This window comes from Pocillopora verrucosa, chromosome 7 (genome assembly GCF_036669915.1).
Source record: "Pocillopora verrucosa isolate sample1 chromosome 7, ASM3666991v2, whole genome shotgun sequence".
Classification (NCBI taxonomy): Eukaryota; Metazoa; Cnidaria; class Anthozoa; order Scleractinia; family Pocilloporidae; genus Pocillopora; species Pocillopora verrucosa.
The window spans coordinates 15,436,873-15,462,953 of NC_089318.1; the positions used below are offsets into that span (position 1 = coordinate 15,436,873).

The 26,081-nt window shown below is 38.1% G+C and overlaps 1 protein-coding gene and 1 non-coding gene across 2 annotated transcripts; both read right to left on the minus strand.

The window, feature by feature from the left end:
* Window positions 1-296: 296 nt before the first annotated feature.
* Window positions 297-25,977, minus strand: LOC131788361 (exportin-5). Its single transcript, XM_059105443.2, has 38 exons — window positions 25,877-25,977; window positions 25,231-25,352; window positions 24,617-24,689; window positions 23,597-23,734; window positions 23,145-23,333; window positions 22,551-22,589; window positions 21,855-22,040; window positions 21,423-21,499; window positions 20,470-20,572; window positions 19,981-20,064; window positions 18,682-18,807; window positions 17,888-17,978; window positions 17,259-17,384; window positions 16,277-16,377; window positions 15,687-15,785; window positions 15,334-15,429; window positions 14,813-14,854; window positions 14,403-14,492; window positions 14,132-14,235; window positions 13,572-13,661; window positions 12,809-12,882; window positions 12,486-12,511; window positions 11,887-11,949; window positions 10,520-10,638; window positions 8,978-9,078; window positions 8,537-8,639; window positions 7,680-7,816; window positions 6,403-6,500; window positions 5,950-5,996; window positions 5,414-5,511; window positions 5,204-5,278; window positions 5,027-5,085; window positions 4,609-4,713; window positions 4,265-4,342; window positions 3,331-3,405; window positions 1,442-1,507; window positions 1,031-1,120; window positions 297-559 (listed from the first exon to the last, which is right to left on the minus strand). The coding sequence occupies exons 1-38, from the start codon at window positions 25,973-25,975 to the stop codon at window positions 410-412; spliced, it is 3,639 nt and encodes a 1,212-aa protein (XP_058961426.2). The 5' UTR covers window positions 25,976-25,977; the 3' UTR covers window positions 297-409.
* Window positions 6,828-6,900, minus strand: Trnav-gac (transfer RNA valine (anticodon GAC)). The gene has a single exon. It is a non-coding gene; the product is annotated as a tRNA-Val (tRNA).
* Window positions 25,978-26,081: the final 104 nt, after the last annotated feature.

Here is a 26,081-nt window from a genome sequence, read left to right on the forward strand (position 1 = left end):
GTTCGGTCACCCCACTAAACGATAACATGGAAGACAGGTCAAGGTTAGAAAAGAGATGCTTGTAGGTTTTCAGCTATTTTGAATCAAACGAACACAACAGCAAAGAAGCAAATCATGAAGGTATGCAAAAACCAAAATATTTCAGAGAACTTATAGCCTTGCTTTATCTCCATCATTGGGAAGGCACGAAAGGCCAACATCGTAAATACTACAAAATTGAAAGACATTTCATGTTTAAAAGGTCTGAAGAGGGCTTTAAAATTCTTGGACTATGCAAAATTGACTAAATTTAAGCCTTGTCGTATGAAAATCGGCGTTAAATACGCCAATCGATTTATTATGTTTTCTAGCCTTTTACTTTGTTTCCTTCCTTCTTTGGCGAGGGTTTGTAAGTTCGAGTGAACATCTACTAATGTGATTCCGAAGTCTTGGAAGGATCAAACAGATCTGCGAGTCCTGTGGGATCCTCGTATCCTTTAGATTCTGGCTTGGGTTTTATTTTGATCGGTGGAAGATCTTTAATCCTGATTTCGTTTTTGAACAGTTCGCCAATGTGTTTCTACAGAATAAAACACAAAGCGAAAAAATTATTATAATGACAACGTATTTGCGATAAAACTGACTCAAAAAAGTTGGTACAGAAATCAACGAAATAATTGGTATATGCACCCACCCGAAGATGTAACCATTCAAAGAAGACCTTACCCTTTCATTACTGGAGTTTGCTGTTAAAATTCGGTTTTATTGGAGATCTAGGGATAGAGTTTGGGGATGAACCTCCTAAGTGTGGCACCATTTCAATGAAAACTTTTGCATAATCCCACCTCGCCCCTCAGTACTTGAGTACGCTGCTGGAATTTCTTTTAATTTAGATATTTGGACATAGAGTTAGGGGATGAAACTCTTTGGTGTGGCACCATTTCAGTGAAAGCTTTTGGATAGTATATTCAAGTGCAACGGTTCCACAACATGGCTCTAAATAAATGCCTGCAAAGAAAAACAAACGTGATAAGACAGTTAAAAGTCTCACCCCAACAATCCCAGACACAATTTTTTTAAACTGCTCTTTCTTTCTCTTCTCGGGAACTTCTCTTCCTTCCAAACAAGAAGCTTCAAAGGCCTGTGAAAGAAAAGAAAGAAAGCTTGAGGAACTTACTGAAAAGCAGGTGAAAATCCTGCTTGAAAGGAGAATAATTTTTCACATGCCTTTGAATTTGCCTGCGAAATAAGTGTAAAAAACAATAAGAAAACTGTAGACTTAACCTTCACGAGCACCTAGGTACACGCTGATGTCCATTTTGTCTTTTTTTGAAAGATTTCACAACTAATCATTACGACTTTTAGAAGGCGGCAATCTGTCAAAGAGGGAGACTTTATCTAAAGGCGATCCAACCTTGCAAGCTTTGTACTCGTCAAACTAACCCAAAAACGTTTTACATACATGTAAATCTTCCAACGAACAGTTCGTTTGAAGGAGAAGCTGTTGAAGTGAGGAGTACTGAGGTCTCTGAAATGCGAAAAAAAAAATTACATATCAAAGTGCTCTGTGAGCAAACTCGTGAATTGACACATGATTTTTTAGATTATGTTTAATGTTAGCTGGTTTAGGGAATTTTGTGGTTGATTGTCATATCTAGAGTACGAGCAGTAGTTCAGTGTTCGCTAACGTAGCAAAGAAACAAAGTAACGTTGGGATAAGAAGGCATTGCAATTGAAATGATCATGCTATTACATTTGACAAGGTGGATGATGTCATGTGTTTTAAACGTCTATCATTTTTGTTTCTGGTTCAAAAGAAAAGGTTGGAATTAAATGTGGGTGAAAAGTGAAATTTACTGTCTTTCGTTGTAAATATTAGAAAATCAAGGCAATACTGTCTTAATGAAAACATTAACGATTCCCTCTTTATCAAATGAGACAAACGGGAACGAGTTTTGAGTGATATAACTAAGCCAAGCCTGCCACCGTCATTTTGGATCTCCGCCTGGGTAGATTTAAGTCACGTGCTAGGCAACGTATAATCAATAACAAGATAGAATTTCATTTCAGGCCTATTTATCAATTTTGTGGTGTGTAACTTTCGCATTTTAGTACGTTGTATGTATGTTGAATCTTCAAATTGTCTTGAAACTTAAAAGAAAATTGTTCTTTAAAAATTCACTGAAAATCGGTAGCTAAAATTGTTTGTTTAAGTGTTATTTGATTTTCGTGTTAACTTGTTATTTCGTCAGTCGCCGGCATCTTTGGTTGCTTCACACAGGAAAAACACATGTGACGAAACGTAATGATCAATTTTGTCCTCAATCTCACGCCATAACAGAAAAAGCTTTTGAACATCTGTAAACTCCGAGCGCTTCGCAGTAAGTGATATTTTCAATGAATCTTCGGATTTTTTTCAAGTTGAAGGATTGTAAATTACAATTTTATGAAAAACGAGGGTTGTTCTGCTATTTCAGTGTGAATCCTTGCATGCCTGCCAGTCGCTGGCGCCGCTTGTTGAAACTAAAACGAAAAAAAAAAACTCTTTTAAGATTATCATTGGCTTCTTTTTCACCCCACCACTATTCTTAGCAACAAAGGTCGCCATTTCGTCTGTTTATTGCTCGCCAAAAACTATCAAATGCACTCAAAAGCCTTAAATCTAAAAAAAGTTTACAGGAATCGACCAATCAAGCGAGCGAGCGAGCGAGCGAATGCCATTCCCCACATCGTATCTATAACTCGCTCTTGCGCATGCGCGTAATTCACGAGTTAAAAAGGGAGCCGGCTTTTCTCTTTAAATAGGGACAAGAAACGTTAGTTACAGCGCTTGAAAACGATCTTAGTTTTAAGCCTTCAAAAGTCTGAATGGGAATTCTAGTGAATAAGCGCTCGCAGTTTGATGCTCACAGTCAAAGCGCTTAAAGAGGTTCTCAGGAATAAATAAAAGTTTTCCAGCAAAACCCCAATTAGTCGCAAAGCGCACGGGAAGAAGAACGTGTGGCTAATTCAGATAAAACTACACTATGAGAGGTAGTGACGTACCAGTATCTAAACATCTCGAGTCCTCGGAGGAACGTCCACTCACGCGTACTTTTACAAGTGTTGAACTATCGCCTCTACCCTAGGTATATCAAATCATGATTGCTAGTCCCAAGATGGATGCCTAAGGAACCCTTAAAAACCCCTTTCCACATATCCCCCGGCAAGTAAACGATAATCCGGGTAAGCTAACTATTAAAAATGATTGAATTTGGAAACGCAATTGTTAAAATATATTAACAGCCTTCTTTCGTTTCTTCCTTGTCAAATGAGGACTGTTTTTCAGGTTTTGGGCACAGGAAAACTCACCAGAAGTTCATACATATTCTGTCCAACGTAAGTCAGATATGTTTCTGTAGATCCATGGCCATGCACATGAAGACCCTGAAACAAAATGCCAATCAGATTAATCAAAACTATTACTCTACGTGGCTGGGCTTGACAGTATTGGAGAAAGTGTGTTCTAGTCTGCTTAATTTCCTGCCGTTCGTAGGTCGGTTTCATTGCTAGCTTATTTAATTGGTGGTTCGCTGACAAAGAACGAGATGTCTGCGTATTTCGTATGAAAAGTTGGATCACTCGAGGCCTCAAAACCAGCCTAACACTGCTCTTTATCCTTTCACCTTGTATCTCCGCACAATCAAGAATAAATCCACAAATAAATGAATGGGATAAAAATCTCGTTATCTCGTTAAAAGTTGGATCACTCGAGGCCTCAAAACCAGCCTAACACTGCTCTTTATCCTTTCACCTTGTATCTCCACACAATAAAGAATAAATCCACAAATAAATGAATGGAATAAAAATCTCGTTCCAAGTATAAATCGCTGCTGCGATAAATTGTTCTAGCGATATATCGCTATAAAGATATCATGTAAAATGCGCAGTACATCATTACCAATATATCGCTCCAGTGAAATGTCGCTTCGACGATTTAATGCTGAGCCAGGGATACGTCATTGCGATATATCGCTATAATGATATATCGCCCGAGCGAATTTTGGTTTGGCGACAAACGCATGCCTTTTATATCTCGTTAAAGCGAATTTGCTACTCTACTTTGTTTAATGTGTTATAAACAATTTGTCTCTGTGGTCTCATTGCTTCAATGAAAGTAGCACTAAATGACGGCGTAGTAAAAAACATCATCGTACTCAAAGAAGCCCAATAACCTGTTTCGAAACATAACGAGTTGAAGTTTCCTTCCGCTGTAAAATCGACCAAACAAGCAGACAATGCCCACCTTTAAGACCTGAGAGAACAGCTGTTCGACTACAGAATCAGCAATCCGTGAACCCGCCTGACTGCTTAGCATCATAACCTACAAAAATGATGAAACCATACAATTGTCCAAGAAACTGTTGAAAAATTAATATTTGTATCCAAGTTCCATCGAAATTTTGAGGATAACAGACTTACACCCTGATTTTATTTAAAGCAAACGAAAAGCGTAGCCCCTAATTTCCTTTACTTTTCTTCTCGACTGTTAAGGCTGTATAGGAGTAACGAGTAAGGGACAGACAAAGGACATCAACATTCTCAATTCCTAAACACTTCACTCCTGTTATGAGCTGAAGGCAGCCTTACCTCCTTGAGGAAAGTCGTTGCAAGTCGTGTAGCCTTGTGGCAGACAGCAGAGTCCGGCCAGGTCAAACAGGCAAAAACTGTGATCAGCATCTGCATGTTGACACTCTAAAATTCACATAAAAACCACAGAATATTTAGAAGTTTACTAGTTTCTTTTGTTTTGGTTTGCTGCGCTTGTTTGTTTGTTAGTTTGTTAGATAGTTTGTTTGTTATTTCCTATAACAGCCCTCTAGTCTGTAATCTTAAAATTTACAAATGAAGATAGCTACACTTCCTGTAGAATTTCTAAACTGAACTCCGAGCAACATTTTTTCTGCGTTCATTTCCAGGAATATTTACCTGAAATGGTAAAAAAAAAAAACAAAAACAAAAAACACATCAACTAATTAATCTCACGAAACTCAGCTTTCTTTTTTACCTCTGTCCTGAGAAGAATGAATCCCAGCGATCCCATCCTGACATTGTATGGATCTATACCTACAAAGAAAATCAAAACGGTGTGCCAACTTCATAACCTCGCAGCCCACAACTGGTCACCTTAGAGCCTTTAACATCTTGCACTTTGTACGAAACATTTACATTGAACTCTGGGTACCTTTCATTTCTTCTTCTTCTGTGACCTCCATTCTTGACGAGTCATCGCTTTCCCTGTTTACTATAGACGCCAGAGCTAAAATGGAAAACATGAATCCAGTTCTGCAGTTGGCATTGGGGAAAAACTGACTAGCCAAGCGGTGAAAAGGAAAACTTATTAAAATTAGCTGAAATTCACGTGAGTTAAATAAACGACCACATCAGCACTTACTGAAGACATCCAAGTAGTCCTTGCTAATGATCGACACCAGCTGATCTTCTATAATCTCTTTTGATTCCAAGTTGACTTCCTCATCTGCAGCTTCCGTGCTGTGGGTTAAAAAATACAGAATACAGCTCACAAGAGAACCTATCGGCGAGTTTAAATATTAAAAGAAATACCTTTTAGCTCGTAATACTTCCCTACAACGAAGAGGCTTCGTCGCAGTCGCAGAGAATCTCTTTTTTACGGAATAAAACCTTGAAGTATTCGTTTTCCAGTGTAAAAAGCACCCAAAAGATTACTGATGATAGCGAATGACCAACTTGGAAAATCTATTACAATCTTTCAAGATCTTCAACCCGAGCGAAACTCGTTTGACAGACGACGCTTCCGTTCCAAGAAAATATCAGCTTTTTGTCTATTTTTTCCTAGTTTGAACATACGAAAGCGATCCTCGACATTGGAACGTGTGTAAGGCGCAGCAGCTAGTAGCTACAATGGTCTCGCACAGTATAAACTTGACGCGTACAACAATTTAAAATCACCTCTCAGCTTGATGTTGTCGGACCATTTGCCACTGTTCTTCAAGGTGCTGAGGAGAGAACGAAAGTGACATATATTGATACTACTTTAGTACACCTTCGACTTTCCAAGCTCACGGTTCAATAACACAAATTTAAGACATTTCGAGAATTATCCTGGTTTTTTAATTCCCATAAATCAGTCGAAAGCTAGAGTCTCACTGAAACAACAAAAGAAAAACAGCAGTGAAGATAGCTAGAAACTAATAAGATCGCCATTACTTCAACTTTCCGCGTTTTTACGTGTATGTTTTTAATTGGCTCTGAGCTACCTAATAAGCCAATCAGCATGCACCACTTTTGATTTTCCCAGTTGCAATGGCACTAGTCACACGTCCTTGCTCAGCGTTATGACTTGATAAGTATTGGCTTTGCTTTGGGAGAACAGAGTATCTTAAGCACGCCAAGAGGTCCTACCTGAAGCATATGACCGAAAAAAGGAGACAGCACTGGGACAAGTACATTCTGATAGTCACACTGAGGGCAATGCAAGATAAACAACTTAAAAAAATTACCTGAATTGAGTTAAGGAATGCAACGGTATTACATCAAAAGAACATACAACTTGGCAATCGTATTTGCCCTGCTGATCTCCAAACAGATATCTCATTCTTATTTGAAAAGTAGAGAAAATTCCTCTGCAGGTGATTTCCCTAACAGTTAACCTGTACTCATCAACTCCTCAAAGACCAGAGGCACTGGCACCTAGGTTCGAACAAAGACCACTCTATCTGGGCTGGGATGTTAAAAACACGAACAGATGAACTCATGAAATTAAGAGATCCTCGCAGCTAAGAACACTACTGAAACGAGTAGTTGTAAATAGGACCTGAAAAAAATTCAGGCCCGTACGGGATTTGAACCCATGACCTCTGCGATGTCGGTGCAGCGCTCTACCAATTGAGCCAACAAGCCAACTGGGAGCTGGTCAATGAATTAGGCCCAAATAAACACCCAATTGAATGATGATTTTAGAAATATAAAAGTTCATATATTTGCACTGCGGTGGAGAGATGAAATTAAGAGATCCTCGCAGCTAAGAACACTACTGAAACGAGTAGTTCAGTTCAGTTGGCTTGTTAGCTCAATTGGCTGAATTTTTTTTTTTCAGGTCCTATTTACAACTACTCGTTTCAGTAGTGTTCTTAGCTGCGAGGATCTCTTAATTTCATCTCTCCACCACAGTGCAAATATATGAACTTTCGTATATCTAAAATCAGATTAACTCATGTTTAAGGTATTTTTTCTCTTTGAATCCGTACCTTTGCGGAGAGTTTTCCTAATTACATTTCAGGATTCAGTTTAGCCATACACTAAGTCAAAACCTTACAAAACTCGTGCAAACTAAACGCTTTTACAGAAGAGAAATCAGAATAAGTTACATCTTTTAATCCAGAATAAAAGCTGGGTCTCGAACTACCGGGCCCAGGAATCCGTTGTAGGCAAAACCAGAAAACAAATGAAACGATTTACGACTGCGAATGGAAAGTAACTACGGGTCCCTCTGTTTCTCTTTAAATTTTTCTTTTCAAAACTTCACTGAATCAAGAGCACGTAAGACCCTCTTCAAGCTCATCCCATCTAAGACCAGTTGTGTTGTTTAAGTCCTACGTGTTGATTTATTAATTTACTTATTCATTTATTTATCTGAATGAAAAGCTCTACTCGAAGAAATTATCGTTGCGAAAGGATACGCACAACAAATCTCAGTCTGTAATTCGGAACATGCTGCAGAGACTTTACGAGATTATCAACCAGGAGTTGCGCTAGTCCGGAAATACTGTAGAAATCATGGCCAAGACAGACCGCAGAAAACCCGAGAGTATGGTAACTGAAATAGAGATAAAGCAAATGTCAGTTTTGTATGAAACGATACTGCTAGCAATTTTGTCGTTGTATGTATAATTAGTAACTTTAACCCGATGAAAATTTTCCCCCTTAGGTTATCGAGACGTAAGTCACTGCAACCGACAGAAGTCCTTTCAAGCACTACGCTCACCCAAGAGATAAGACTTCAAGTTCAAATGACGATCGTTGGAATAAAATGTAAGTGGCGTCAAAATGGAAGTAATAAGTGGAATATGAAGTTAAAAAAAGGTAAAATGCAAGCCTCAAGACTGGAAGTCCAACCGGTGTTATGAGTTTATGTTAGGGAGTAATTTAGTAAAAAAAGAAGTTCTCATTTAGTTTTGAGCGTAAGGGAAAAATCTACATTACTACAAGGATTCGACCACGGCTAGTTTCGATTTCCAGCCTTGATGCTCTACTCACTAGGCCATAGAAAACTCACTGCCCTAGAGCTAATTGAAGATACATTACTGGGTCATAGACAAAGTCCATATATGGCACGTGTCCTTCATACTTAGAGGATCAGCAATGTCTAAGACGCTCTAGGCAGAAGGATTGTACACAGGCTCTATCTAGCTCGGTTATCGAATGAAAAGAAAGTCAAAGCAGATTTCCTAATTTTAAGCAATGAATCTCTTCTTAAATTTCTTAGACGTTGGCTTGGTGAAAAAACGTTTGGCGCATGATACAATCTTTTACTCACCATGAATCAGCTAAATGATATAAGAAGCCCTTTGTGACTGAAATAGGGGTTGGAACGAAGGGTGCACCGCCTTTGTCTTTGTTTTCCTGTCCCTGTGGGAGAACTGAACGGACAGAGAAAAATAGGAACAGTCTCGAGGGGATTATCAAATGACTTGATAACAATTACTGACCAAGCCTTCGATTGAGTCATTAGCCCACTTTGTTATTTATCCATTCGTTTATTTATTCACTCACCTTTTCTTTTTTAAATAATAAAAAGGGGCGAAACGAAAGAGGCCAATATCCAACTAGGCTCTTGTTTCCTGTAACATCGCGCGGCGAGATAAGTCTCGGTAAGATTATCTTAAAAAAGGCTGCCTCAGTAATTAGGTGATGGTATAAATTTCCTCAGTGCAGTTTAATATTGCGGGGTTTGCCAAAAAATCGGATCTATACTTACCATATATGGCGCTTGTATCGAGGTCGTGCATGCCAAGAGATGCTAGATACTCAGGAAAAATGGCGGCTTTGACTGATGGATTATGTATTCTGTTTACACAACTGGAATATGAAAAAATTAAAAGGGAAAATTATAGAGTTTATGAATTCGGGAGTTGAGTGTCTTAAAAGTAGGACTGGTGTTAATGATCAGAGAGTTTCCAGATTTTGCCGACATAGATCCCACTCCAGTTTAGTGACATGGAACCAAGAATACGAAAAATTATAACCCCCAATCAGGCTCCCATTGTTCGAAGGGTGAATAACGCTATTCACTGGATAATACTCTATCCTTTGGATAGCGCAATACGTTTTGTTAACACTTATCCACTGGAAAGCGATTTATCCAAAGGATAGCGTTTTCTGCCCTTTGAACAACTGGGCTTAGAACAGAGGCAACTATCACACCCAGCCAAAAATAATTTAAGTAAAAGCAAGCAAACTGCTGACAGGGAATGAAAACGTTAGGGAACAGATCAAGATGAGTCAAGAAAGAAACTCGCGTTTTTCAAAGCTCAACCTCATCGCGAAGCGAGGGAAAACCTGGCTAATACCACATTACTTTCGGCACTCAATTGAAAATTGTTTTGTTATTATGAAATTTGTACCATTCAGAACCGCAAATTCTCCAGATATTAACGAAACTACAAACAAGCAATGGCAAATGGTATTGAACTCGAGTACTCGCCGACGTCCTTAACAATCAAAACTGAAATTTCCATGTATATTGAGTGATCATCGATCACTGCAAATCTGGAAGGGGGAAGTAAATAGAAACGCTCTAGATTTTTCCGATTAGTCCTTGATTAACTCAGACCATCGTAAATTCCTGCCATTTCGAGTCTAACGGTAAAACCACGTCTAACGATTACCAACATGAACTTCAAATACAAACTCTGTTTTGCTGTTTTCCTACTTCTCAGTTTTTTTTTTCAATGCAAATACAAGTTCATCATAAATCGATTTTTCATGGAATCATTTGCTGTCGAATTGTTTTCATTTTTTCTACCATTGAACATAACGCAATGTTCTCAGCCCCATAATTCCACAGAGATCGCGCCAGAAACAGATGAGACACCTGGTTATAAGACACTGGTGAAAGTATAACAAGAAAGAGTGCAGCCCCGTCCACATTACGCTGAATAAATTTAGAGATGCATCTACAACTTTCCTTAATAATCAGTAAAAACTATCCCGAGGAAAAAAAATCTTCTCTAAAACGCACTGAAAAGTGGATACAATGCGAAAGACCAGTTTTGTGCTAGGAATGGACAAAAAAGAATTTTGAAAACCGAGCCTTTTAAAACGATAAGGTAATTCTGTCCATAAAATTAGCTCCTTTCAGTGCGTAAGGATATGTTCAACCACTTCTGCCACTGATGATCATTTTGGCGAGGACCGAAAACACCGTTATCCAATGTGGATACACTTTAAGAGTGAAAACCCCGTCTTTAAATTGATTCAGCGTGGTGTGAACGGTACCTGAGACAGCGTTTGTACTTACTTTGCTAGCAGGATTATATTGCCGAGTAACGGTATGACATGAGATGCACATGGATTGTGCACATAAGGAGTTCCATTAGGCATCGACCCAATGGACAGCCCCTCACCGGCCGCCGCCGTCTGTACAGAAACAAGTTATAACCGGTTTATAACAGACGTACAATGACCAGTGAGTACTTTGGAAATATATGTGGTTGAGTGAATTTAGGTTGATTCCCTACTGATAAAACTAGCCAAGTTCCTCCCTTAAAGGGGGTAAGTCTCTAAAGAACCTGTGGTGCTACGTCGGTGTGAGAGTATAACAGTATATATAATAATATAACAGTATATCAACTCAGTTCAACTGAGTTGATAACGTAAATTGGCCACCGGAAAGAGTTTCAAAGCTGACGATTTGAGTGTAAGGCCTTCGTTAGAGCGTGGGACGAAAGGCTAAAGCTGGAAACGTCAGCTCTGAAACTCATTACGGAGGCCAATTTACGTTATCAACTCAGTTGTTAATATTAAATTACCGCGTTCCTACCTACTTACGAAATGCACAGAAGATGGTGTGCCTAGTAATGTAAGCTATATTGTAGAAGACTTCATTTTCTTTTAAATTGAGTATTAAGAACAAGACTAGGGCTAGGACAGAGTGCTCTGGCAAGGGACATTCAGTTTTCATATACACCATCAAGAAGTAGCTTTTTCAGTTTGGCAATTCCTTCTAAATGTAACCATACTTAGGCAAATGACATACGGTGAACGGTAAGAGTTGAACTCGTACTGTTTACATTTCAACAAAAATTGACAACATTTGCAATTGTTGCGAATTGGAAACACTTTTCGTTGTTTGGATCTGTCTTGGGGAGAGATGAAAGGAAAATCAAGGGAGACTTTTTCACTAGCACTCGCAATGAACGTGGTTTTGAGTCTTCTTAATGTGACGCCTTCAGACTTAGAGAGGGATACGTCTAAAAATACAATATTGAAAAGCTAGTTAAGGTGTGGTTCCCAAGAAACATATCCCACTAGTGGTAATGTAGAGTAAAATGATGCGCTGAAGTTATTCTCGGAAAACAACAACGCCAAAAGCAACACCTATTAATCCAATGAGGATGGATTTCACCTTAGGATTCTTTTTTTCTAGAGGGAGTGCAGTCTTACTTCCTCTAGAACCTAAAGATCGTCACCAATCTGATTTTTTTTCAAATAAACCGTTCGATGTTTTTCGGGAGCTCTATAGTGCGGGCAATTTGAACTCTCAATGTCTATGGCTCTCTCTTTAGAATAAAGCGAAAAAGATAGACTGCCTTGTCAGCATTCTGGTCGTTATTTTATATGTACAGTATCTTAAAATGTAACTAAAGAAAAACTTGATATCAATACCTTGGTATTGAGCATAGCACAGCTTCGCACAACTGCCATAATGGTGGTCACAGCATACATTATCTGAAAAGAAATAAGAGTGTAAAATACTGACTTGTAGGAACAACACTAACATAGAGATCCTAAACTATAAGAGAGCGCAATTTTTAATTGAGGAATGAAAGTAAAGCAGGATTGCTTTGGTTTTACTTTACTACTTAATACGATTGGTTTAGAAAGCTTTCGCCACACTCTCAACTAAAACAAATCGTAGCTTCGTCTAAGCTCGATTTCTCGGACCCCGCCTTTGAGCCTCACGAAATAGGTTCGAGGAGGAGTGCGGGCTCATTTTCTGAACAGCCACTGCTAATGGAGCATAGACTTCGTCGGTCGTGTTTTTTTTCTTCGCATGAAGTCAGCAATGTGAATTTATTTTTAGTTCTCATCGGTGCCTTGCTACGTATCACTTTTCCCTGATTGGCTGTAGTGAGTGCGCTGGTAAGTTAGTTTCGTTCTATAGCTGAACGTTATCTTAGAACAGCAGCCCTTCCATCACAACACAAAGATTTGTGCTGGCTGACAATTCCAAATCTAAATAAACATGGAATGAAATCAAATACCTGAAATCTTCTTCCCCTTAGCTCATCTGAAAGTCAGACGAAACCATAAAATCAGCAAATTCAAAATCTTTAAACACAAATATGAAACATGTTTGGGCATTTTAGCGCGAGTTTCGTGCGTTCCCGCGGGTACAGTTTTCGAAAGAATTCCACACGCTCGACGCAAGTGCAAAGCTGCTATGCATTCGATTTCAATTTATACTTTCGTAATTTTCACCGTGTAGCATGTATGCTATACTCTGTGGGAGGTCAAAAAGTAAATTGGAAATTGAATTAAGCGGCCAGATGGACAAAAATGAAAGGAGAACTGAACTGATACGTACCGTTTTGAAAATAGCCTGATGGATCTTGGTCCATTCCAATAAATGAAACAAAATTCCCCGGAGATGAGATGGCCCTACATAGAAAAAAAGGCACAACATCAAATGTACATTTTAAAGAATTTATGTTGAGTTTTTTGCGAGGGTCAGACAGTATCGTCTATCAGTAGAGTGCAGTTTCAATGGAACCGTTTTTCACGTAGAAAATTATTGAACTTAGAATAAACCAAGGGAGAAAGATTGCAGACGATGGAGAATGATCTACCACGAATACGGAATGACTAGCTTGACAGTTTCGGCTAACTTTTTCGACATAGGAAAAACATGGCATAAATCCTCTAGGAAAGTCAAGATTCATCTGAAAACAAGATTATATTAAGGTACATTATACTTAGAGAGAAGGTTAAAGTCACCAGGAGCCACTGAGCTAAAGCTTATAATCACTTAAGTTAACAGTTTTCACCGGCGAGAAAACGCGAGTTACCGTGCGGTGATTGGTTTTAGTTTTGCATCTGGTTGGTTTAGAGGCTAGTGCATGTTTCCTAGACCGATCACAGAGCCAAGCCACTGAACTAGAACTTATAATCACTTATGTTAACAAATTTTACGGGCAGAAAAACTTGAGTAACTATGCGGTGATTGGTTTTAGTTTTGAATCTGATTGGTTGAGAGGCTGGTGCTTGTTTCCTGGACCAATCACGGAGCGAAGCAAAGCAAAACATCGGACGATAAATCAAAACTCGCTCTACAATAATTTGCTACTCACCCTTGTATTTTTTCACCCAGCCACATTTCTCTGACGGGAGTTAACAGCTGAACGAGGAATTCATTTTGCTTTTCTTTGCTTAGCTTATTGCTGAAAATCAAGAACCGAAAAAGAGAGAGAAATACTTATCAGCTACAAGCAAAGAGAAACCCGGAGGAAATTATCAAAGCTTATACTTTAGCTGAAGGAACAAATTATGTTTAATACAGATGAAACACTTACAGTTTCCCAGTTTATTGCTAAAATATCGAGACCCGGAAAAAAAAAACAACAACAACACGAAAAATACAACAAAGACACACATATTCGCCAGGCCAACACCCGTCGCGTACATGTAAAGAGCAACAGAGATTCTGGCCTGAAGGAAATTACAAAAGCTGATACTTAGGCTTAACGTAACGGTTTCACTCGAAGCAAATTGAAACCTTAAACAATAATATTGAAAAAAAAATTCGAGTGGGTACGAACGCCTGAGCACAAATTCGAGGATTTGGGAAAACTTGTTGCATTCCTTTGAAATGTCGGGTTTCTTGTATAGCAACATTGAAAGGCATCAATACCTGGCAATAACCAATGCTTCTGTTAAGGTGCATCTGTCTTTCACGGGAACTAGCTCACCAACAAACAACGACTGTATATGCTCTTTAAGGGCATCAAATACTGGCTGGAAGACATTAAATACATCCAGAGCTTACTAAGCTATAAATAATTTCGTTCACGGAAAAAAAGTTGTTTCTCAGCTTGCTAAGCTAATTTACTAGTACTGACAAAGTTTCCACCGGACAGACAGCAGTGCGCACTCTTTCTTTAACAATAAAATTAATTCCTCACCACCAGCAGCTCCCCGAATTCTTTACAAATCTTTATTATTGCGCCACAAGCGTGACGGCGAGCATGAAGAACATCAGGACTCCAAGGACCCTGGAATCACAGCAAGGAAGGTGAGCAACACCTAAATTTCTACGTGCACAAGCAATAAATTTGCTATCTTGCTTGAGCACAGAATGCTTCTCAGGCATTACCAGTCATGCTGTCAAGTAAATCAGCAAGGAGGTCGGTTCAAATTTTCACTTGTTAGAAATTTTTCAGACAAGTTCAATTGTTACTTTCCTTTATCTCAGATTCTGATAACGCAAAAAAAAAAAAAAACAAAAGGAAAAAAGGACTATGAAAAATAACAGTCAACTTCATTGAAAAGTTCTAAAAAATCAAGAACATTGAAACAAAATAAACACAAGTACCTTGGGTTCACCTGTTGTGTTGAACAGTACAACTTGAAACATCTAAAAGAACAAAGTTTAAGAACTTTTCAATGTCCTGTATTCCAATGCTGCTCTAGTAATGTCACGGATTTTAATCCGATTGAGGCCTGAATTTTTCAGACTTTGTTATCTCAACAACTACAGCACGTTGTAAAAAGAATTGATCGATTGGCAACTTGACTCTACAATTGACAGAGGCTCTAAATTACAAGAAAAACGATTGAACATTCGTTTATCAACTTAAATGTATTTACGTTCAAAGAAATCTGTTTTTTTAGCTACAGGATTTAAGTTGCTGACTTTTGTATGTATGATCCGCTCTGACGAAGGACTAACATTCAAAACGTCATTTATAGAAAATTCTTTACGGTGGCCCGTGTATATCATTAACCCAGTTGATAAAATCATTTAATCTCATTTAATTTAAGCCTGTCAGGGATTAAAAAAATGCATCTTTATCCCAACTGATGGCAGCTGAATGTAACTCTGCTTTAGGTCACCTTTTTAAGCACTTCCATCAACAAGTCTTTGCTGTATTTCAGGAATGGATAAAGAGCTTGAATAGCATCTGTCACACTTGACAAAATGTCAGGAACCTGATGAAAATGAACACAAAAACTCAGTCCGCGGTTGTTCAAAGGGTAGATAACGCTATCCAGTGGATAGCGTTGCTGTCCGGTGCATACTGAGTGCAGTACGTTTTCTTAACAGTTATCCTCTGGATAGTGATTTATCCGTTGTATAGCCTTATCCACTCTTAGAAGAACTGGGCCCGAAACCTTAAATGTGACGTCATATTATAAGTTGACTTTAAGCCTATCTAGCCTCTTAGTATAACTTAATTTATTCTTACCTTTGAGTCAACATTCAAAGTAGCCTGGATGCATTCTCTGACCAATTCAACAAATGTCACAGACGTCCCACGGAACGTCACCTGGCTGTGAATGATCTCCTGGAGAAAAAAATTACACACAGTGTTATATGCTTTAGAGCTTATTTGAAGGCGAAGGTTACTTCATTTTATTGTATTTCAAGGTCTGAGGTTCGATTCCTCATCGGGACTCTTTGTCCCACGCTCAAGACAAGACGATAAAAATATTTCTCCATATCTTCACTGAACTCAAAACTAACCATCTCTCTTATTCTATTTACAAAAAATGACGCTATCGACATGGCTGATCCTAACAGTACGCAGGATGCGTGTCATATGAACTTTGCAATGGGCCGCGCTCGCCATAGAGTCTCTGAGGCTCAGTGGTAGAGCATCGGGACGCGGACCCAGAATTCTTTGTCCCGCGCTCGTAACAAGACGAATTTAATTATTATATTAATTCTCCGTCAATTTTTCTGGAATACACGCAGTATTCACACTGTGTATTTCCAAGTCGTAGTGCTGCCGGTTATTTAGAGCTTGGAACCTTTTTAAAGTTGTTTTCACCTAACCTCATAATTGTCTACTTTAAAGAATCTTGACATCACTGCATCCAAGTAACGAGTAAGTCCATCCCATTCTTGTATCATCTTCTCTGTTTCTTGTGTACTGACTAAAAAAAAACAACAGCAGCAATGAAATACGCACACAAACAAACAAACAAGAAAGAAACATCAGAGCTGGAAACTTAGGCCGTCCAAACGTCTGGGATGGATAAATTTTCCACTCGGACAAGAAATAATTTCACTCGTCCGATCGCACTGCCAAAAAAGCAAACATTTTTTTATTACCCAACTTTGGACATGCAGTAAATCCTTTTTTAATATTTGACAACTTTTTGGCCTAAAAAAATAAGTACCGCTTACAGAGAGTCGACTAAATATCATTTTGTGTATGTTATATGTGCTAGCATCAATTTTCAAGTGGATTCCACTTCTCACCCAGGTTTTCCGGACAAGTAAGCATGTGATCCGGGAAAGTAAAATACGTATTGCAGTTGTTCGACGGGGCATGTGAGTTGAAAAGAAAGTCTCTTGCCCTGATCATTTATTTTGAATTTAGAGTCACCTAATGTCAAAGATATTCGCTTGGCCAGCATTTCATTTTCATTTGAAATCGTATGTTAGCTTCTGCTTTAAATACTGTGCAAGCAAACCACTTCACCAAGAGCTAATTTGGGATAATAGCATGTGGTCATCCAGGAGAGATTTGGTCTGTTCTCAGCGCTGCACGACCCGCGTTTCACGCCCAAAAAATATTTGAGACGAGTTCGGGAAGTGGTTTGCCAAGAGTCTAGTAGTAATAGCGCTGGATTTCCTTGCAGATATCTCGTCGGTTCCCAAAGCTCAGGGCCTCATCATGTCATAATTTCATAATTCTGGGCGAAGAACCACTCACGCCGAAGCGCTTGTAACGAGGTCTCGCTCACGGGCTGAGGAGGTTGGAATGTAATAACTGATGAAAGTTTTATCCAAAAATAGGATTGAACCATACTTTTGACATCAGGTGCTGGGGTTTGTGTCACCCTCTGTAATAACCAGTCAGCTCCGTAAAGGAAAGTAGCCACAGGGTGCAGCATTGTTAAGTGACGTATGATGTCCATGACCTCTCCCCTCACCTCTGAAACATGACATGGCAGCATGGAACAGTAAGCATCGTAAACGGGCTTAAACGTATACACTGTAAATAGAGACAGAGGCAAAACCAGTGCCCATGGGTACTCGAACTGGGTGCGAATCGACTGAATTTGGATACGAAACGACTGTGGGTACGAAACGACAGGATACCCTCGCTCACGTGTGCTACGTTGTCATGTGAACACTTCCACTGCGAAATGGCAGCAGTTTTTAAATTCTGAGCATCTGTTTTCCTTTCACTAGGCTTTAAAGCCAAATCATAAAAGCTAACTTAGGTTTTCGTTTGCAAAGAAGTTTCTCAGAATCCCTTCCAATCGTATATTCATTTCTTGCTCAGTGGAGCCGAATGACAAATGACAAATGAAAGTTTGGAAAATGTTGGTTAAATTAAAATTAGTCTCAATTTTCTCTTTTCTATTTCGTCAAGCCAACATTCATTTTTAATTCAAATACTGAAAGAATATCAGTAATTTAGTAAATACTTACGGCCATTAACAGAGGTAAATTCTCTCTCACTGTTGAAATCTTCTCTGTTAAAAACACTCCCTGGTGAGTCTTCCTCTTCAGGGTGACCAACCTTAAAATGTCATTTATGAGACTTGTTCAGCAAAAGTACTCTTAATTTATTTTCATGAAATTTGTTTGTTGACCCATATTCCCAAAATCTGATGGGCAACTTTCCTTGTTACTGAAGACTTCTTTGTACATCATTTAATTTTAATAGTTTGATTTTTGATAGAGTCTGAGAGTCTCTTAACCAAAACTAGAGTGGTACAGACAGTCAATCAATGAGAACTCCAAACAAGAAAAGGGTATGAAGAGTGGAAAATTGGAAGTTCCAAATGACTAGTTTTTTTCCATTTTTATTTGATTGCAAGTTAGGGTGGTTTTCTAGAACAATCACAGAGTCCAGTGAAGCAAACACAATGAAATATCACACTACTTTAAACATGCAGATGAAAATATCACTAGAAGAGAATTTGCTCTTACAACGTAAATAGACAGGACAGCCTTCAGCTCAGGGGTCAATGTCTGCCCAATCACATAAGTGCATTACTAGGTAATGTTTGAACTTGTGGAGGAAAGTAAAAGGTGCATTGACAGTAGGATTTATCCCTTATAGATGATAATTCAGGAGTAACTGTTACAAATTGCAGTACGGGAATTATGAAACAGACGATAAAGTGTTAACCTGCTTGTAAAAATAATGCATGAACACCAGCTCAAATAAAACCAACAAATGCAATACCTAATCATTATAATACAAGCAAATTGTTCACCTTAAAAAGCTTAGCTTTGGCAATATCCAATAGTGATGGGAAAACTGCTTGGAATGTTGTGTCCATAGAAATCACAGGACTTCTTAATAGTGTGAGCCAGAGGCCATTTGCTAAGTGCGGCAAGGTCTGTAAAGAACAAGGTCAATGGTTTTAATCAAATGAACACGGATTCCCATATTTTAACATGGGTATGCAGTTTATATTTAAAAAAAAGGTTCAGTGCCTCCATTGTGCATGCGAGGTTTGAGACATTTCCCCAGACACTGCAAAAGTCAGCACAGGAGCCTAGCTCCCAACATTGCCAGGGCTTCTCTCAGTTTTCCCAGCATAATGTGGCAGCCAAGAAGAGTGTTACTTATTCCCATGAAGAGGATGTTAGTCCATCATAAACTACTTTGGACAAAATATACATGTACAAGAGACCCTTCATACCCCAACTACATAGGTGGAGAGAGCCAATTTACATAAGAGGAAAGTTATTTTCTCACAATAACAAAAAATACATCAACAAAACAACTACTTCCGACAGGGATCACACCCACAAAAAGCAAACACATCCCCAACTAATGTTGTAAAAGAAGGGGTTATTTCTAAGTTTAAGTCTTCTTAAAAGAAATTTTAACTACAGCTGTGGAAATACTGTAACCCTGGTCAAACTTTGCCCTTCTCCACCACACTCAAACTTTACATCTGAACAACCAGGAATAGTTGAGTAAAGATTCCAATATTGTTAATGATTTTCCTTGTATTCTGTTCCTTTATCACAACAACCTGCTCTTAACTCTTTAACCCTTTAACTCCCATATCAAATTTGTAATTCTCCTTATGGTCAACAATACAATTCTTATAATGTTTGTCTAGAGAATTTAGTTTTGGATCAACTAATTCTCCCCAAATTGATATTTTTTTTTATTCTCATCACTTATCTGGCTGCTACTGTATCGATATTTTAAGGAGAAATTCTGTCTCGGTCACTCATGGGAGTTGAGGGTTAACTCCATAAGTGACCAAGACAGAATTTCTTCTCACAATTTCAATACAATATTGAGCAGACAAGTGATGGGAATAAAGAATAATATCAATTAGGGGATCATTAGTTGATCCAGTACCAAGTTCTCCATATTAACATCATAAGAATTGTATAGCTGACAGTAAGGAGAATTCCTGATGAGATCTTGGGGGTGAAAGGGTCAAAAGACTGCGTGGGCCAGTCCTGCATACTTAATCTCCTTAAACAGAAAGTAGCAGCACATTTTAAAGTTATAATATATATCTAAAACTATTAGCAAATCAACGTACTAGGCTTTCATGTTTTGAAAATGCAATCATCGCTTCCAAATACTGCCTGAAGTTTGGAGGTTTCTCCTTGGGCTTGTCACTATTCTAAAAAAAGAGAGAGAGAAAAAAATTTACAGCTGCTAAGTGTAAAGCATCACTACAAGGCAATGACACAGGAACAACCACTCATAGACACTCAAAAGTGCGTAACCTTCATTCTGAACATTTTTGCAAGATCTGCTTATTGACTCAAGTTCAGCATCTCATCTCTGGAAATGAAAGAATCACTAGAGTGGCAAGTTTGGTGCAAATTTTACCAAAATTTTGAAGACCCAAAAATATGCAGTTGCATTTGATGAAAGCGCACACTTGGCTTGCCAACCTTCAAACAGGGCCAAAGTTATTGTCCTTGATATTTCTCAAACAAACTTATTGAAACCTTATATTGATCAGCAAGGACCTCAGTTTTACAAAAAAGGGATGCTTTTTAAAAGTAATTTTGACTCTTACCCACAAGTGGAAGAGCTGCACCTCTCCAAGTGTCACAAGAACCTGGCAGAGCCTCTTAAGAAAGAGATACTGTCTCTCATCAAATTCTGCGGTAACCGATTTTCTGAGAAAATAGAGATTTGATTTTTTAAAAAAATTTAATAAATTTCCAATCATTTTTATGTCGGCAAAACTGAGTATTGTTTAAGGAATTTACACCTGCATGAACATATATTATCAAAAGATCAAGAAGCAAAAATCTCATTCTCTTATCCATTACATGTACATTATGATATCCCCTTTGGCAAGGTAAGCATGAGACAAAGAAAAAATTCTGAGTACCAACAAGGAAACAAACAACAAACATTCAGATTTATCACTCCTGAGTACCACTGAGCCACAGAGACTATAGGCTGCTTACTGCTGAGATCAGCAATGTCAGAAGCATCATCTGTGTCAATAGAGTTAGCATTAGAATCCTCATGGGATTTGCTCAGATTTTTTAATTTGTCCTCACTTGTGATGAGACCAAAAAACACCTTTCTCCTCATCTTCATCAAGCTCAAAATCTGCCATCTTCCTAATGGTTAGTGCACTGGACTCTGGGGCATTAGGGGTCTGAATTCAAGACCTGGCCAGGTCAATGTGTTATGTTCTTGGGAAAAACACTTTATCTTCACAGTGCCTCTCTCCATCAAGGAGTACATATGGGTCCTAGTGAATTGCCATGGAAGCCTGATGGAATGCTGGAAGTAAACTTGCATTCAATGGACTAGCATCCCATAAAAATACACTGTACCCTCACTTGGCTTGAGCACAGACTTAACCATCCCACCCATGTTTGTACTACAAAAAAAACCCAGACATACTGACAAGGTGTAGTATTGTTAAGGGCCCAAGTAACTTAAGATAATTTTAACAAGAGAGAAACAATGTCATTATAAATTTCAAGATTAGAAACAAATTCTCCTTACTGAGCAGCAGACAACATGACACTCATGGCATCCTCACTAAACAACTTCAGCATTGGAATCCTTTGTTCGTTTTTACCCTGGAAAAGCAAATTAAACAGAAATTTCGACAAACAGAAAATTGCTCTTTGGCATGATATTTTCATTGGTCACATTAAAACACTTTTCCTCTCTCCTCTGGTTTTCTCTTTTGTGTACTCCTTATGTGATCGATATGATCCACAGACTAAGGCCCTAGGATGTATTTTACAAATTAAAATCTAAATGCTAAAAAGTGAAATAAAAGTGGATTAATAAATTGTTGCTCGTATTTTCCTTGCCCCTTAGGGCTCTGAAAAATACAACACAACTTGCAAAACATCAGTGCATATTGTATGTCAAACCATCAAATAAAGTGCACATTATTAAATAAACTAATATTATTGTAGTAATTACCTTTCTACTGACAATAATCAAAAGACATTCACAACTTGGTATTTTCAGTGAGTCTTCCTCCAGTAGTAAACACAACATCTGTAGTATGATACAATTCTTTATGTACAATGTTCCGAACTTCACCCAGTCTATAAATCCAGCTAATGTCAGGAGGGTCTGCTCAGCAAGTCTCTGGTGCACTGCCGCCTTGGAGAAGAGAAATTTCAAATGTGAATGAAGGTTTGAATCAATTAACCTTTTTCAGTAGTGGTGTTCTCCCCTAGTTTTAAGCACCACAGGTAAAGATATTACCAAAACATCTGAACAATCCCTTTACCTCTTGAATTTTCAATGATTTCAAGCAATTTTAGATGGTAATAAGTAGTGCTGGTACTATAGGTGGTAATTATTCTTATCAGAGACCCCCTAAAAAAGGGAAACACTGCAGTACTAAAGGCACCTAATCATTAGTAGGCCCCAGAAAAGCAGGGAAAAAGAAAAGTACCAAACAATTTCATTTTCCCTCTATCCTCTACTTGCAGCCATTCACTGGCAGAATAGAAGCCTGTAATGTATCATGTAAAGCATTATTTCCATTATCTTTAATACATATACCTGATTTGAAAAGAGAAATTTAGACGTTAGAATTATTAAGGGCTCATTATTTGCTGCTTTCATCCACAAATGACTGAACACTGTATACAAAAAACTTCTAACCTGAGCCTTGCAGCTGATGTCCCCACTTTCAACCTGGCTCTATGAAAGGAAACATGCGCATCAAAATAAAATCATTGATAATTATTACAAGCCAGAGGGTAAAACCTAATTATTATTATTTTTATTCAAAACTAATCCTATACCGTAATCATTCTAATGATGCTGAGGCTCCTTTCAAAACTTTCAGAAGGAGAGCTTTATCACAGAGAGGAGCAGGAGCTCGCACAAAATCACTGAGGGCCAAAAAGGGAGTCATCATTTTTCTTCTAAACATACTGCCCTGCTTTAAAAAAAAGTGTGCATTTCTTCTGTTCCTTGACTATTCAACACAGAAGCAAATACAGGCTTTGAAATACACCCTGGTATTTTCCACCCAGGTATTACAATATTATGCATTGCAGTAAATAAGCATTTGTATACCATCAAAATGAATTGCATGTGCATTTTTCCCCCACTATTTTAACTTGATAGACTCTGTCTCATCCAGAAGCAGGACGGGGAAGGGGGGTATTCAGAATTTTGCTCCTTTCTGCTACAAGTTACATACAGTTATAGCTGTCAGTTACAAAACTAGTTCAAAGATATAGGGCTCACCTTTAGACTCCTAAACCTTGCAGTATTTTGCTGCAACGTGTCAATGAAGAAAGTGAACAAGCCATCCATGTGAGAGTGTAATTCTTGTGTAATCTGTTTCTTTCTATTGGCATGCAGATTGCTATCCATTGACATTACATCTTCCGCAAGTCGCAGAAGAACCATCAGCACCATTTCTGTTTGCACATTCTGAAGGTCAGAAAAGTTAAAGCTAGTCAGCTGATGGTGATCTGATAAGGAAGTACAGCTGGTCAACCAGCTACTCCAGGCTGTTCGGTCCGATGTCATGATTTTAGATTCTTGGGAGAATTTTGGCAAATTCTCTCTGTGTCCTTTAGATGTGAAGAAACTTCAGAAGTTCAGAGCTACCATAACACCATGAAATACTGACAATTCCTCTTTACAGTATCTCATCACAATATCAAAAGAGTGAATTCAAGCTTGTGCCTCACCCCCATTGTACAGATGTCATTGAGGTCTGGAAGCAGCGATCCCCATTTCTGTGGCCACTCCCTTTTGGTTATCTCCACCACCAGCCTTGCTAATGCTTCCTTGATGTGGAATGGTTCATCTGGCAGGGAGCCACTTCCCTGGTACAAAACACACAAATTAACATGAGAAAATGGAAATCTTTGGACAATAAAATTTACTTTGCATCTGAATTGTATCCAAGCTTGGTTTGAGTTATAAATATACATGTATAATGCCACTTAACCACATCAAAGTTAGTTTGTCCTTGGCACTTTCTAATTACTTCTTAATGACTGTACAAAAATCAATTTACCAAAAAAGAGGCTAGAGTCCAAACTCTGAAGAAATATATTAAATGTATTAAATTTGTTAAATGAACCACAACATTTGTCTAAAATAAAAACTCTTAAAAAACAACTTATTAAAACTCAGCCAAAATAACAACAAAAGTTAATGAAAAAAATGTCCATGTCAGTTTTCAAAAGTCAAGGTTAGAGTTCTTCTATGTGATTGGTGAATTTGTGAAGCCATGTGCACCACACATGAATACAAAAAGACTACAAAGGGGGGAGAGGAAGAGAAAAATTGTTACTTGAAATTTAAAAAACAAAAAATTTTTTTTCTACAATGACCTAAGGTGGGGCAAGGGGAACCTTCGCTCTTGTTTGAAATCTTAAATTTCAAATCTTTTAACTCTCAAAGTGAATTGATGTTTCTTCCTTCTAGCTCCAATCAATTTGGTAAGTTTGGTGTTAATTACTAAAGCTTAAAACCTTCACATGATAAGTGTAAAAAAGCAAATGAAAGCAAGTGCATTTCATCATTTATGGGCAAAGTAGTTTTTGAAATTTTTTGCAATTGTGCAAGCCATAGGACTCAAGAAAAGAGAGAAGTTACCTCCTAATTCAATAGGAAAATCTGTTTGTGCTCTAATACAAACTTGAGGGTACAGTTACCACCCCTGAATGGACAGTAATAGCAGATATTGTTTTTCAGTGTACCTGTGCAAGCAAGTGAAGTGAGATCCCTTTCAATCTTGCTTGTTCATCTTCACTCATTGAATTCCAATTGAATCTGTCATTAAGACAAAAAAACAAACAAACAACAAATGTGAGAGTCATCCCTGAGGAACCTTCCTGTCTTTGCAATGGTTGCTAGAACTAGATCCACAAAATTACTTTCAAAAAATTTGACATTAAAACAGATAACTGCACAGGTTCAACAACTGTCTTAAACTACTTGTCTCCCACCCTGTTCTTCTGTCTTCCCCCCCTTCCCCCTTTCCCCCCCTTCCCCCCCTCCTCCCTCCAAATTTCCAACTCATCAAATGCATTGGTGCCTGAAGTACAAAACCACATTCCTAACCTCAATGAGCATCCTAATCTCTTAAATGTATTAGAGAGCAGGCAGCTCATTTTGCATCAGGAGAATATTTCAGCTATTAAAAGGAATTCTTTAGCTTAGTTGCAATGTTCTGAACCTTTTTACTTTTATAAGTATACCTCTTGCTAGTCAATATCTAAATGACTTGATCTTAGAGAAGGTAGGGGATTTCTTATAACCATAAGTACAAGAGAAACATTGACTCTAAAGTAATATTAAGAATTAGCTTTACTTGACTGCGTGTTCCAAAAGTTGAAGACCAGTATGTCGCACCATAGCAGAATTTTGACGATCAAACAATAGCTTGCCAACAGAAACACACAGTGGTGAGCTGGCCTTGAACTGCTCAATAAACTGAATGATGAAAACAAAACAAACAAACAAAGTATAAGTTTCACATGTAAACAAATAGAATGAAACATGCATCAAGTAGATCCTTAGATCTCTTTTTTGTTTCTTTCTTTTTTTTTTCCCAGTAAAATGAAACTTTATCAAATAAACAGTACCCTGCACTTATGAAACGGACACTAGCAAGGGCCCTTATATGTTTAAACACATATTTCTGCTGGTGTCACTCCTGCTTTCCATGGGAGTTTCCATAAAAAAAAAAAGTAGGGGCCCATGTCACTCCCTCCATTTTCCATTTTTTTGGTTTGTGCTTGGATTTTCCACATGCAAAAAGGGTGTTTATCATTTATTTATTTATTTACTTATTTATTTATTATTATTATTATTTTTTTGTTTATTCATTTTATTTTTTCTATTGATGTCATTTGGTCTTTGAAGAGACAAGAACGAAACGAAAGCAAACTTCTTTTCTCTGCTCCAGATTATTACTTTCGCTCTCCTAAAAGTAAATTTGTGATATAAAACACTACCTCATAAGCCTCTTTTCTTTCCTGTTGTGTAGTTAACGGATTCAGAGCCGCCTCGATAGCTTTTATCATTAGCAGCGCCACTTCCCGTTCAGCCGCCATCTTGCGGTGGGCACGCTTTTAACAAAACGTTGTGTAATGAAAATATAGTGTCCTTCCAAATGAAGTCCGCTGATAAATACATTTACATAGGCGTCTCCATCAGCTG